This window comes from Eriocheir sinensis, unplaced genomic scaffold (genome assembly GCF_024679095.1).
Source record: "Eriocheir sinensis breed Jianghai 21 unplaced genomic scaffold, ASM2467909v1 Scaffold351, whole genome shotgun sequence".
In the NCBI taxonomy this organism is placed as follows: domain Eukaryota; kingdom Metazoa; phylum Arthropoda; class Malacostraca; order Decapoda; family Varunidae; genus Eriocheir; species Eriocheir sinensis.
Genome location: NW_026111667.1, coordinates 273,519 through 287,902, shown reverse-complemented (window position 1 = coordinate 287,902; position 14,384 = coordinate 273,519). Strand labels below are relative to the sequence as shown.

The 14,384-nt window shown below is 41.9% G+C and overlaps 1 protein-coding gene across 3 annotated transcripts; it reads right to left on the bottom strand.

The window, feature by feature from the left end:
* Position 1: 1 nt before the first annotated feature.
* Positions 2-4,302, bottom strand: LOC126991852 (neogenin-like). Of its 3 annotated transcripts, none has more exons than XM_050850506.1 (6): positions 4,282-4,302; positions 3,788-3,893; positions 3,341-3,499; positions 1,958-2,163; positions 1,091-1,190; positions 2-111 (listed from the first exon to the last, which is right to left on the bottom strand). In XM_050850506.1, exons 1-6 carry the CDS (start codon positions 4,285-4,287, stop codon positions 101-103), a joined length of 588 nt encoding a protein of 195 aa, XP_050706463.1. In that variant the 5' UTR covers positions 4,288-4,302; the 3' UTR covers positions 2-100. The 3 variants fall into 3 exon arrangements, 1 of the variants encoding a protein (XP_050706463.1); XR_007745889.1 differs by having other exon boundaries at positions 8-111; positions 932-1,190; XR_007745890.1 differs by having other exon boundaries at positions 8-111; positions 946-1,190.
* Between the last annotated feature and the right edge of the window lie 10,082 nt (positions 4,303-14,384).

The window sequence follows — 14,384 nt, the reverse complement described above, 5'->3', positions numbered from 1 at the left end:
GCGGCTGCCGGGTGAAGGTGGTGGTGGATGGCTGGCCAGGGAAGGCCAGGACGGCCGGGCCACCAGCAGGGTGTTGGAGGCCACCAGGCTATAGGGGGACTCACACCAAACCTGATGGGGACAAGTGTGTGAGAAAAAGTGTGATTTTGGCACACCAAAACTTCAAAGTTCCCCCATCATGCATTTTATATATGTATGTATATGTGTGTATATATATATATATATATATATATATATATATATATATATATATATATATATATATATATATATATATATATATATATATATATCCTGGTGAGTGATTCAAAAGTTTCCATAGGTTACTTTAAGTTTAAGTTTAGGCCTGTAAGTCTGAGCACAGTCAAGGATCCAGATACATACTTGTTCAGTACTTGTTTGTAGTTGGTACAGGAGCAGGTTTAGGACAGATAGAGTTGCCTGAAGTTGTCATTTTCATGACAGAATATTATATTATTACCATACAGAAGAATATCTACTTCTATTCTGTTACAGTTTGGTTGCAAACCTTGGTTGCTATTATGATACATTGCCAGCCAAGTTAGTAAAGACTAAAGGAGGCTGATTTTTTACCTAGTAAAAAACATGTCAAGTTGGCAACATTAGCGCAGGAGGATATAATAATGTAGGAATCTTTTTTTTATACTTTGAAGAGAATAAATGAATCATTGCACATGAATAGGTTGTTTTACTTTATCATCTTTGGAGCACATCATTTAACCTATGGAATACTTTTACTCAGAAAAAATACAAATAAAGTCAATGATTTAATCATTTGATAAAATCAATTTGATTAAATCATTGCCAACCCTGCTGTGCTGTTTCTAATACCATTATGTAAGGTTCATTTTTAAGTATTTGCAAAAGGTCAATGAAAAAATCAATATCTCAAACACTAATAATAGCTCACCCTATGAGTCATACTTTCTCTGTGCCTCATCACAGCAAGGATTCAGCTGTGCAGGATTTCCTTGAGAAGTGTTGCAGGACTGAGTGAATATTTACTGAAAGAAGAACGAAGGCTTCCAGCACTGTGGTCTCACCCTGATGGTCTTCACAGCAAACTCACACACTGTTGATGGCTTGAGGCTGTCAATGAGGCAGGTCACATCCGTGGCGTTGACGTAGCGGCTGGAGGATGAGGACGAGAAGGTGGTGCAGCTGTTGTACTGCAGGAGTCAAAGGTCAGTATTAACAGGGAGTCAGGTACAAGGACGGAGGGAAAACATAAGAAAGGTCACTGGATGAAGGACTGGCTTGTGAAATGAGACATGAATGACAGGAGGATAGGAAGGGTGTGAGGGAGTGCTTGCAGGAAAAAGAGGATGTGTAAGTGAAGGATAAGGATGTATGAGGGAGGATATGAGGTGTATAAGGGACTGTTTGCAGGAAAAGAGGATGCATGAGTTATGGATAAGGATGTGTGAGGTGGACGTGAGGTGAATAAGGGAGTTTGCTGGGACGAGAGTATGAGTAAGTAATGGATAAGGATATAGAGAGGAAGATATGAGGTGAATGAGGGGCTGTTTGTAGGAGGGAGAAGGATGCAAGTTACGAATAAGGATGTGGAGAGGTGGATATGAGGCGAATAAGGGAGTGTGTGCAGGGAAACAAGAATGTGTAAGTGGTGAATAAGTTCCTTGACAAATGACTAACTTTTCCGCTGCTGTGTTGATGCAAGTGGCAAGTCTGTGACACAGTGCACAAAGAACATGAGATAAAACATATATTTTCCAGCTGATGACTGCCCTCCCTGAAGCAGCCCAGCAACACTACCCAAAACTGACCTCTTTTGACCTCCCATTCTTCATGCTTGTGTTTGGAACGGCATCTAGTGGCCTTTTAATTGTTGTTTAATTTGTTTACCTTGAGTTGCCTCCCTTGAAAAAAAAAAAAAAAATAATAATAATAAATAGTAAATAAATAAATAAATCACCTGGTTCTGGCTCAGCATGGTGTCCGCCCACTGCAGCACCACGGTGAAGGGCGTCAGCACCACGGCCTTCACCCACACCGCCGGGTCCAGCGTGGGTGCCACCACCTCCTCCTCCTCTGGCTGGGTGCGGACTTGCTGGTACACCGGTTGCCCGTCACCCACGTTGTTGAAGGCTCGCAGGCTTATCACAAACTCCATGTTGGGTTCTGAGGAGATGGAGAACTTGTTATGGACCTAATCGTAACAATACAACAATTTTTTCACGACCCTTAACCCGTCCGCTGCGATTGGCACGGATTTTGCCTTCACTTGTAGCCTGGTAACATAGTCCCAGGTCTTTCTCCCTCTGTCTGTGGTGGATAGTGGAGTGTTTCCCATGTGGTATTGGTGTGCTGGATATCCCCTCCCAAGGTGCAGGACTACACTTTTCTTCACTGAACTGTAGCCACGGACACTTTTTGTTCCATTCCTGTAGCTTGGCGAGGTCTGCTAGGAAATCCGCAGTCAAGGGGTTAAACTGGGCAGAACAGATAACAAATAAGATAGACTAACAGACAACAGGTAGAAAGACAGATAACAGGCCACAGATAACCAATGAATAACCTGACTAACATTATGACCACCCAGGAAATATCTGAGAGTTCAGGGCAGACAGAGGAATGAGCCTGAACGATGATGAGTCTGAAAATGGCAACTCAGAATACCACCTCCTTTCCCTCAATAATTGCTCTCATGGTCCAGGGTCTTCACAATATGGAGAGCTAACTTTATGATGGTGTGTAAATACTTTTCTGTGTGTGTGTGTGTGTGTGTGTGTGTGTGTGTGTGTGTGTGTGAAATGTTAACAGACTCAATAAATGTTTAACTATGATCTACTTAGCAAGATCTCTACCTTCACTTTACTTTGCTTAAATGAAAACTTGTTATGGACTCCATCATCATTTTTTTTGGGGGGGGTGAATGTAATGTTAACTCCAGACTCAATAAATGGTTAACTATGATATCATTTAACCCATTGACTGTGGATTTCCTACCAGAAGACCTCACCCAGCTATAGAAAATGGATCAAAATGTTTCTACTAAAATTCAGTGAAGAAAATGTAAAGTCCTGCACCTTGGGAGGGATATCCAGCACACCAATACCACATGGGAAACACTCCACTGTCCACCAGAGAGGCAGAGAAAGGTTACCAGACTAACAGTGAAGGCAAATCCGTGCCAATCGCATTTGACAGGCTAACAAAATCTTTACCTTCTCTTGGCTCAACACAAATGTAGAAGTGGCTAATTCAAAATCCCTGTCTTGTGGAGAATCACACTGCAGGTCTGCATACTACTTGGCCAGAAAATGGAGAATTAGTCACAAATGATCATCTTACACACCCAGCTTATCAATGATGTAACCGTGCTGCTTGCTGTCCACGATCTTGGAGTAGATGTCCGCCACGCCTTGGTCCCAGGCAATGGTGTAGCCGCACAGCAGCACATTGTGCTGTGCGGGGGGCTGCCAACACACCCTGATGTGGTCAGTCAGCGCCACGGCTGTAATGGACCACAAGACACTGCAGATAACACAGTGACTCCACCATCATGATCACTATGTAGGTTTTATCATGGCTTCCAAACATGAATATTTTGTACCATGAAAACAAAATTATACAAATGTATTGTACCTGTAAGTTATCCTAAATTCTATGCACAACACATATATTAGGTTTATACTGTTTGTTGGGAATTAAGAATGTAAGTGATGGATAAGGAGGTAGGAGGTAGGAGGGACAATTTGAAGGGACAGAGGATGTAAATCACAACACTGAGGGAAACACTCACCCTTCAGACCAACTGGCTTGTCTGGGACCCTGTTTTCATGGAGGTCATTGGTGAGGTCCCCGCCAGGGTGGACTGAGTGTATGGGCAGTGCCGTTGACCGTGAGTGCTGCAAGATAGAAATGGAAAATGAAAATGAGGAGCTGTTAGCATATTCTCAACATGGAAAAATTCCACTTACATTAAAATTTACTCTGTTGAAATGAAATGGGAAAAGTATATGTCCCCTTGAATGTGCATTTCCTAGCAGAAGACCTCATCAAGCTACAGGAGTGGAACAAAAAGTGGCTGCTACAATTCAATGAAGAAAATGTAGTCCTGCACCTTGGGAGAGGATATCCAGCACACCAATACCACATGGGAAACACTCCACTATCCACCACAGAGACAGAGAAAGACATGAAACTATATATATGATACTAGGCTAACAGTGAAATCCAAACCCGTGCCAACCGCAGCGGACGGGTTAACCCAAACTACCTGCCCCGTCCACGGACCCCCATAGGGCACGGAGGGTAGACGACCGGGGCTTACATGTCAACGCCTACACGCCCCGCCACGGCACCGCTACAAGGCCGGGAGCACGAGGATAGGATGGCAAGGAGGATAACAAGGAAGCACGGGCACCGCGTTCTTTTCCTCTCTCCCCCGCGCGAGGTAAACAAACACTGAACAGCTGATGGCTGGGATTATTGTACAACGTTGCCAGATTGTCGTACTCAGTTTCCCATGTTTCCCAATTTCCATCCCCAAAACTGTTTCCTGGGCCACAATAACGATATTTATTTGTAGTTATTGTTGAAATGGTTTATTATTCTTGTTTCCTGGTGATATTTATGCGGGAGAAGCTGGTAAATGTAATGCTCCGAGTACGACAATCTGGAAACGATGCTGGGATAACTTGCCTTCATCATCTCGCCCTCGTGCATGTACCGGTTTTCGACGCTTAACCATTGCCAAAACACATCAGGAATCAACGGTTTTAGTGATAACTATATCTGAGTCTCGTTATTGGGCGCCAGAGACAGGTTTTGGGTGGGAGATCGGCAAATATAACAGGCTGAGTGTAACGAGCTGGCAGCTTCACGCCCGTGTGACTCGCCAGCGATACGAAATTGTCGTACTTGGAACATTGTACTTCCCTTATAATTATTATAGTTGTCTATCTATGATGTGTAAATTTATCTATTATTCATTTGTATTCGTCTAGTTGCTAAACTCGTGTGCTCCAGTTAAACTGTTAATTGACTCTCCTTGCTGACATCATCCCGGTAAATATAAGTGCTGCATTCAACTGACACTATTTTTCAAGCACCTTCCTCACCACAAAACTGTTCTTGTTTCCTCTAATGACTGACTCACTGACTGACTGATTAACTGACTGACTGACTGGTTGACTAATTGACTGACTGACTAACTGACTGACTGCCTGACCGCATGATATACTGACTGACTATATAGCTGGTTAACTGACTGACTGAATGAATGATGGATTGACTGTCTGACAGACTGACCGATTGCCTGACAGACAAACTGGTTGACTGACTGACTGAATGATTGAATGAGATTGATCGACTGATAGAAGGTTTACGAGTGGTGGAGCGCCCAGGTGAGTTTCGACAGGGGATGCTTGCAGCCTGTGTCGATCTCAGGAAGGCGTTTGATTCAGTGCATCGATCGTGAGGCACTCTGGGATCTTCTGCGACTCCGTGGGATTCCTGCGAGGACTATTGGTTTGCTGACTGGCCTGTGTTCTGGGACAGAGAGTGCTGTGAAGTGTGTGTGTGTGTGGGGGGGGGGGGGGGGGGGCTTGTCCAGCTTCTTTCCCGTGAATGCGGGAGTGAGGCAGGGCTGTGACCTTGCCCCAGCGCTTTTCAACACTTATATGGACTGGGTACTGGGCAGAGTTGTGGACCTGCGGAGCCTCCATTGGCAATACCAGGGTCCTTGTTTTTGCTGATGATGCAGTAATCCTGGCGGAGTCGCTGGAGGTCTTGGTGATGGCTCTCGAGGCACTGCACGAGGCGGCGAAGCCCTTGGGACTCCAGGTCTCCTGGGCCAAGACCAAGGTACAGGTGTTTGGAGGCTTGCTGGATGACACAGTACAGTCTGTTCATGCGTGTGGCGAGGACGTTGAAATCTCGGAAAGTTTCACGTATCTTGGTAGCGTAGTTCATAACAACGGTGAGTCTGGCCAGGAAGTCTTACGGCGGATTGGTCTGGCCCACGGTGCTATGGACTCGCTCAACACGAGTATATGGCGTTGTCGATACCTGGGCAGGTGGACAAAGACGCGGATCTTCAAGTCCCTTGTGCTCCCTGTCTTACTCCATGGTTGTGAGACATGGACACTAAACGGGGACCTGGAGAGGCGGATTGATGCCTTTAGTAATAAGTGTCTACGCAGAATCATGGGATATCGCTGGAAGGACTTTGTGTCAAACAGGCGACTACTCCGTGAGGCTGATTCGACATATATTACCTGCATAGTCCGTCAACGCCAACTCCGGCTATACGGGCACGTTTTCCGGAAGCTGATCCTGCTCATCGGGTTGTCTCTGTGAGAGACAATCCTGAGTGGAGGAGGCCACGGGGACGCCCACGGAGTTCGTGGCTTGAGCAAGTCGATAGATCCTGCCGGGAGGTACTCGGGTTGGGAAGGGGGCCTGCAGGAGACTCGCCCGGAGGAACCCCGGGCTTGGCGTCGTAGGGTGGGCGAGGCGACGCACCCCCTGGCGTATGCCCCCATTGATTGATTGATTGATTAAGAGTGCTGATTCTCGTAGTAGTAGTAGTAGTAGTAGTAGTAGTAGTAGTGGAAAACCGTATTAGGAAGTATTCGTATAATTGTATTCCAAAAATTCCTGACAGAAGTCAAAGTGTGCTCACTGTATTTGACAGAAGAGTTGTGTTTTTAATGTACAGATGGCGTTAGTGAAGGTATCGATAATGGACTGGCTTAGATAGATTTTATGAGTTCGTTGCGGAAATATGGCGTTCGTGTTGGTATCAGAAGAGGAAATATTTTGAGTCACATATTCACACACAGGCAGCTGTACAGACAGAGAGAAAGACAACCACGCAGACACAAACAGAATGGTGAACACGCACGGGGACCCAGAGTGAGACAAACAAACAGGCAGACACAAGCACACACCGAAAAATACACAGACACACAATCCGATACACAAACAACAAACGCAGACAGTTATAGGCACACACACACACACACACACACACACACACACACACACACAAACACAACCTCCCCTTCCCCCATACATACACACATGCAGGTGTTTGGTTTCTACGAGTAATCTGACGAATAATTCAAAACTTCTTATCGTAACTCGGAGCCGTTGTTGCAGCCTCTTGGGGGACGCGCTATAACAGTCGTGTGTATACAAGGCTGTTGTTACTGTTGCATAGTTTTAGAACACTGCTATGCCCAGCCACGTCAAGAAGCTGTCTGGCGTCACTTATGAGAAGGTTCGTCTGTATAACATTTGAAACATTTATTAATAGCCTATTAGGTGCAGTTACATATGTCGATGTATGTATTGTTAGAGGCCAGCCTTTATATAAGCATAAGCTTTTCAGGCAAAAGTGAAGAAAATAGATATATAAGAAAAAAATAGGAATAATGCAAATATATCTTGGAACAAAAAAATATACAAAATACAGAATACTGAACATTAGTTAGAAATATAACAGTGGTAGAATATACATACATAATAGAGGCTCGGCAAAATAAAAAATACCATAATTAAAAATAATAAACCAAAATAAAATAAAGAAAGAGAAAAAAATAATGTATATAGAAGCATATGAAATTATATAGGATTATAGGATGAAGCAGAGTGAAATAATAATAATAATAATAATGATGATGATGATGATGATGATGATAACGATGACGATGACGATGATGATAATGATAATGATGATAATGATAATAATGATAATGATAATGATAATGATAATGATGATAATGATAATGATGATAATGATAATGATAATGATAATGATGATAATGATGATAATGATAATAATGATAATGATAATGATAATGATAATGATGATAATGATAATGATGATAATGATAATGATAATGATAATGATGATAATGATAATGATAATGATGATAATGATAATGATAATGATAATGATGATAATGATAATGATAATGATAATGATGATAATGATAATGATAATGATAATGATAATGATGATAATGATAATGATAATGATAATGATGATAATGATAATGATAATGATGATAATGATAATGATAATAATAATAATAATAATAATAATAATAATAATAATAATAATAATAATAATGATAATGATAACGATAATAATAATAATAATAATAATAATAATAATAATAATAATAATAATAATAATAATAATAATAATAATAATAATAATAATAATAATAATAATAATAATAATAATAATAATAATAATAATAATAATAATAATAATAATAATAATAATAATAATAATAATAATAATAATAATATTAATAATAATAATAATAATAATAATAATAATAATAATAATAATAATAATAATAATAATAATATAATAATAATAATAATAATAATAATAACAATAATAATAATAATAATAATAATAATAATAATAATAATAATAATAATAATAATAATAATAATAATAATAATAATAATAATAATAGCAACAAATGGGAGGAGAGAAGAATGGAGAAAGGAAAGGAGGAAGAACGGAACAAGGAAGAGGAGATAAGGTTGGAAGCAACGACCAGAAGGAAGAAAGGGAAGAAAGAAGGAAAGAACAGGAACAAGGGAAGAGGAGATAAGGTAGGAAGCAACGAGCAGAAGGAAGAAGGGGAAGAAGGAAGGAAAGAACAGGAACAAGGGAAGAGGAGATAAGGTAGGAAGCAACGAGCAGAAGGAAGAAGGGGAAGAAGGAAGGAAAGAACAGGAACAAGGGAAGAGGAGATGAAGGCAGAGTGAATGACAACCATAAGAAAGAAGAATAGGGAGAGGAAAGGACGGGGAGAAAAAGAGAATGGAAAGTGGAGAGTGAAGAAGGAAAAAAGAGAGCAAGAAAATAAAGGGAAGGAAAAAAGGAGTCAAAGAAATACTAGGGAGGAGGAAGAACAGGAACAAGAAAAAGTCAAACAAAAACAAACAAAAATAAAAAGAAGATTGAACAGCGAACAGGTGGAGGACAAAGACATGAGGGAGGAGGAGGAGGAGGAGCAGGACGTCGTGATACTCTTTTATGACGCACGAGAAGCCGATTTTCAGCCTAATGAGTCGTGATGGTAATTGGTGGGCGGCCTCGCATCAGGACGCGGCCGCAATAAAACAGTTTGGGGTCAGGGGCGGAGGCGGCGGCGTGCTGGGCCAGAGACGACGACCCGATGCAGGCTGTTGCGCTTTTCATCTCGCTCTTGTTGTTGTTATTCTTGTTCTTGCTCTTCTTATTTTTGTTGTTCTTGTTCTTGATAACTCACTGCATTATATTTCTCTTCTTTTTGTTTTTGTTCTTGTTCCTCCGGTTCTTGTTCTTCTACTTGTGATTCTTTCTTTCTGTTCTTCTTTTTCTTGTTCTACTTTACATCGCTTTTCCTTTTTATAGTTCACTTCCTTATGTTTTGTTCTGCATTCTTTCTCTCTTTCCAGTATCTTCTTCCTCGTCCTCCTTTTCCTCCTCCTCCATCTCCTCCTCTTCTTGCTTCTATTAATCTCTTCTTTCCCTTCATTTAATTTTTCAACGTCATTACTCTCTCGTCTCTTCCTCTCTTCTTGTTCTCATTAATTTCTGCTCTTCCTTTCCTCCATTCTTCAACATACTTGCTATCTCGTCACTTCTTCCTTCTGCTCTTGCTTCTATTAATTTATCTTTCTCTCCCTTCATTTAATTCTTCAACGTCATTACTCTCTCGTCTCTTCCTCTCTTCTTGTTCTCATTAATTTCTGCTCTTCCTTTCCTCCATTCTTCAACATACTTGCTATCTCGTCACTTCTTCCTTCTGCTCTTGTTCCTATTAATTTATCTTTCTCTCCCTTCATTTAATTCTTCAACGTCATTACTCTCTCGTCTCTTCCTCTCTTCTTGTTCTCATTAATTTCTGCTCTTCCTTTCGTTAATTCTTCAACATCCTTGCTATCTCGTCACTTCTTCCTTCTGCTCTTGCTCCTGTTAATTTCATCTCTCCCTCCCTTCAATCTATTCTTGCGCATCCTCGCCCTCTCGTCCCTCGTCTCGCCAGGTGTCTCGTCTCTCGGTGGGCTTCAATTTATTCTAATGTTTGTGTGTTTGTCTACCTCTCTTTTTTTTTCTTGGGTTTCTTTTTGTCGTGTTTGCATGCTCGCAACTCGACCCGGCCTTGTTCTCTTCCCCTCCCTCTCCCTCCCCCTCCCTCTCGCCCCCTTCCTCCTTTCCTTCCTTCCCCGCAACGAGTAAGGGTCTGGAGGCAGCGGGCGAGTGAGGAAATAAAATAGCGAGAGTTTAAAGACTGTCATATTTCCGTCCCACGTTCAGGGCAGAGTCGCTTTCCTTCCTTCCTTCCTTCTATGAGTGAGTGAGTAAGTGAGTAGCTGACTGACTGATTAACTGGCTGAATGGCTGACTGATTGACTAACTGACTGGCTGACTCTCTCTCTCTCTCTCTCTCTCTCTCTCTCTCTCTCTCTCTCTCTCTCTCTCTCTCTCTCTCTCTCTCTCTCTCTCTCTCTCTCTCTCTCTCTCTCTGTTCGAAATATATGAACTAAGGATGTCGAGAGAGAGAGAGAGAGAGAGAGAGAGAGAGAGAGAGAGAGAGAGAGAGAGAGAGAGAGAGAGAGAGAGAGAGAGAGAGAGAGAGAGAGAGAGAGAGAGAGAGAGAGAGAGAGAGAGCATACATTAGGGAGGGGGGGAGGAGGGAGGAGGGTAGTGAAGGAAGGAACGCGGTTGGGGTCTAAAGTACATTTTTAACCCACGAAAAATATAATGATCGCAAGTCTTGATCTTCTATTAGTGTGAGCGTTCGTTGATACGGGAGGGCGAGGAAGGGACGCGATCACAAGAAGAATTTATATAGAGATGGAAACTTTTAGAAATCACGTCATTTTTCTGCTTTCATAGGTCGAGGAAGAGTGAGAACTGGAAGCGATTTTTAAGAGGGACGAAAATAACTATGATTAATCCCCTTTGCTCTTCTTTTCATATCATCTCCTTCACTTTCTCTCCACAGTTCACCACCTGTTCTTCATCTCGTTTAATATATTTTTCTTATAATTTTTTCTCCTACTTTTATTGTTCTCTATTCTCCTCTTCAGCCGTGGTAATCCGAAACAACCGTAATTAATCTCCTTTTCTCTTCTTTTCATATGGTCTCCTTCACTTCCTCGCAGTTCACAACATACTCTTTAGTCTCGTCTAATATTTTTTTCTCATTATTTTTCCTCTTACTTTCAATTGTTCTCTCTATTCTCCTCTTCATCCGTGGTAATCCTTTTCAATACTGCGAGGTGGGTGGATAACACAGGTAGGTAGGGAGGGAGGATAGTACGTGCATCAGCGGACCGGAGCCTTGAGGTCTGTAGCAGCGGCGGGTCGGGGCGGCCAAACAAAGCATTGCCTCTGATTATCACTCGAGGCTTTAATTCGCCGCGTGATTGGACCAACAACTTAGCCGCGGAGAGGGCGAGAGGGACGTGATGCACCGGCCTGACTACGCACTGGCGCCATACCCTCGACACTTACATACATACGTCCACACATACACACATACATACCTATAAACATACATACACAAAATGCATTCAAGCTAGAAATCGAGCTAATAGGGTACTGGGATTTATTTCAAGGAGCGTAAGCAACAGAAGCCCCGAAGTCTTCCTCAAACTATATTTAGCATTAGTTAGACCTCATCTTGACTATGCGGTTCAATTCTGGTCACCCTACTATAGAATGGATATCAAAATGCTAGAATCGGTGCAGAGGAGGATGACTAAGATGATTCAGGGGTTGAGAAACTTGCCATACGAGGAAAGACTCAAACAGTTAAACTTGCATTCTCTAGAAAGGCGAAGGGTGCGTGGAGACATGATCGAGGTTTATAAATGGATGAAGGGCTTTAATAAGGGAGACATTCATAAGGTTTTGTTGGTAAGAGAACCGGGTAGGACACGAAGTAACGGGTTTAAACTGGATAAATTCAGATTCAACAGGGACATAGGCAAAAATTGGTTTACTAACAGGGTGGTGGATGAGTGGAATAGGCTTAGCAGTCACGTGGTGAGTGCCAATACAATTGTCACATTAAAAAATAGACTAGATAAATTCATGGACAGCGATATTAGGTGGGGTTAGATACACGGGAGCTTAGGGTCAAAGGAGCTGCCTCGTACAGGCCTACCGGCCTCTTGCAGACTCCTGCGTTCTTATGTTCTTATGTTCTTATATACATACAGACAGACAGGTAGACAGAAAGGTAGGGACACAAATGCACGTAGACATAAAACACACACACACACACACACACACACACACACACACACACACACACATTTAGCTCCTCCCCTTCCACACACACATTCCCGCCACTGCACACACACATCCACCCCCTCCCCACACACAAACATTCACCCCTATCCCCACCACATACACACCCATTCAACCCTCCCCTCCCCCCCACAAACACAGTCCCTCCTCCCCTCCCCCCCACAAACACAGACCCTCTAAACCATGATAATTAGATGTGCTCAGCGAGGGCGCGTCCCATGTCAACACAGCCCGCATGTAGCGACTCGTGCATCTCCCCCGCCCGCTTGGAGCAACAATACGTCTTGCACTCAACGGATGGAAGATACTACAGGACGATCGTTAGGGAGGAAGGACGCGGTACTTGTAAACAGTGATAATCAGGAGGAATTAGCTGTAGGGCGCGTCAACTATGCTATATCACTTTTTGTACAGCAAGGGAGATCCAGGTCAAGGACAAAAATACAAATACAGCAACAGAAAAGCTCGCAAACGCAGCTCCGGGAAAAGAAAACAAGAACGAGAGGCCTAAAGAGAGGTCAAATAAGGGTGGAGAGGTGTCTTGATACTCTCCTCTGTAGACGCATAATTCTAAGAGATGATAAAATTAGTTGCAAGCAAGTGATATCCCTAGAAATTATTAGATACCAGAGGATGGTCATTAGCAGGAGGAACACGGTATTTATAAAGAGTGGTAATTAGGAGTACTTAGTGAGGGCGTTTGTTACGAAGTCGTCTCTACTGCATCACCTTGCCCTGTAGACGCATAATACCGAGATGATAATTAGTCTTAAGCAAATGATATCTCCAGGAACGATGATTAGGAATGCTCAGTGTGGGTGTGTCTGTCCTTGCAGGTCCTTGCGCCATAAGCAGAATGAAAAAAAAAAGAATAAAAAGTCGACTATACTACATCACTTTACACAATAGAATCAAAACACTAGATGATAATTAGTTGTTAACAAATAATATATCTAGAAATTATTAGGAATACGTAAGTAAGGGCGTGTGTTCTCGGCAAGTTAACTCTACTGCCACAGTTTATCCCGTAGATGCGTAATACTAAGAGACGAAAATTAGTTTACACATGATATATCTAAAAATGATAATAGGATATGCTTAGTCTAGGCGCGTCTGTCTTTGCAAGCCGACTATTCTACATCCCCTGACACAGAAGATACTAAATACTAGATGAGAGTTAGTTGCAAACAAATGGTGTCTCCAGCAATGATTAGATAAACTCAAGTGTGGGCGCGTCTTAGCAAGGAACAATAAGAGGAGAACAACAGCAAGAACAAGATGAACAAGAGCGAGAACTGGAAGAACAGGAACACGGAGAAGAAAAACAAGAAAAAAACTAGACCAAGAAGAATAAGAATAAGAACAAGAAGACTAAGAAAACAAGGAAAACAAGAAAATTAGTAGAAGAAAACAAGAAGGGAAGAAAAACAAGAACAACAATAGATGAGAAACCGCCATACAACAACACCTCACCCTGCAGACACAAAATACTAAGAGAGGATAATTACTTGTAAACAAATGATTCCTTAAAAAAACGAAAATTAAATTATACCCAGCGTGGGCGTGTCTCTGAAAGTCAAGTGCACTGTATCGCCTTACACATTGGTTGCAAAATACTTGATGAAAATTAGCTGTACGCACACGCCTCTCAGCGAAGATAATTAGATACAGTCAGTGTGGGCGAGTCTTTGCGAGTAGAGTATATTGCATCACTTGACATAGTACGTAGATGCATGTTACTAGGAGATGAAAATTAGTGGTTAACATATCTATATACAGTGATGAATAGATACACTCAGCGTGGGCGTGTCTTGGCAAGTCTAGTACGCTTAATCATCTTACACAGTAGATTCACATGACTAGAAGATGAAAAATAGTTGTTAACACATGCAAGATTTCAATAATGATAATCAGATATACTCCTCGTGGGCGCATCTTTGTAAATCTAGTATAACAGGAGATGAAAATTAACTGTTAACACACGCAAGCTCTAAACAATGATAGTTATATATGCTCATCGTGGGAGTGTCTAATGTCAACACAATATCGAGTGTTC

What these genes read in the sequence shown, in the direction of transcription:
- LOC126991852 (XM_050850506.1), bottom strand. An exon ending in CAAGCCAGTTGGTCTGAAGG is followed by an intron (nt 3,500 to 3,787) that starts GTGAGTGTTTCC and finishes GGTCCATTACAG; the next exon opens with CCGTGGCGCTGACTGACCAC. An exon ending in CCATGCTGAGCCAGAACCAG is followed by an intron (nt 1,191 to 1,957) that starts GTGATTTATTTA and finishes TGACTCCTGCAG; the next exon opens with TACAACAGCTGCACCACCTT.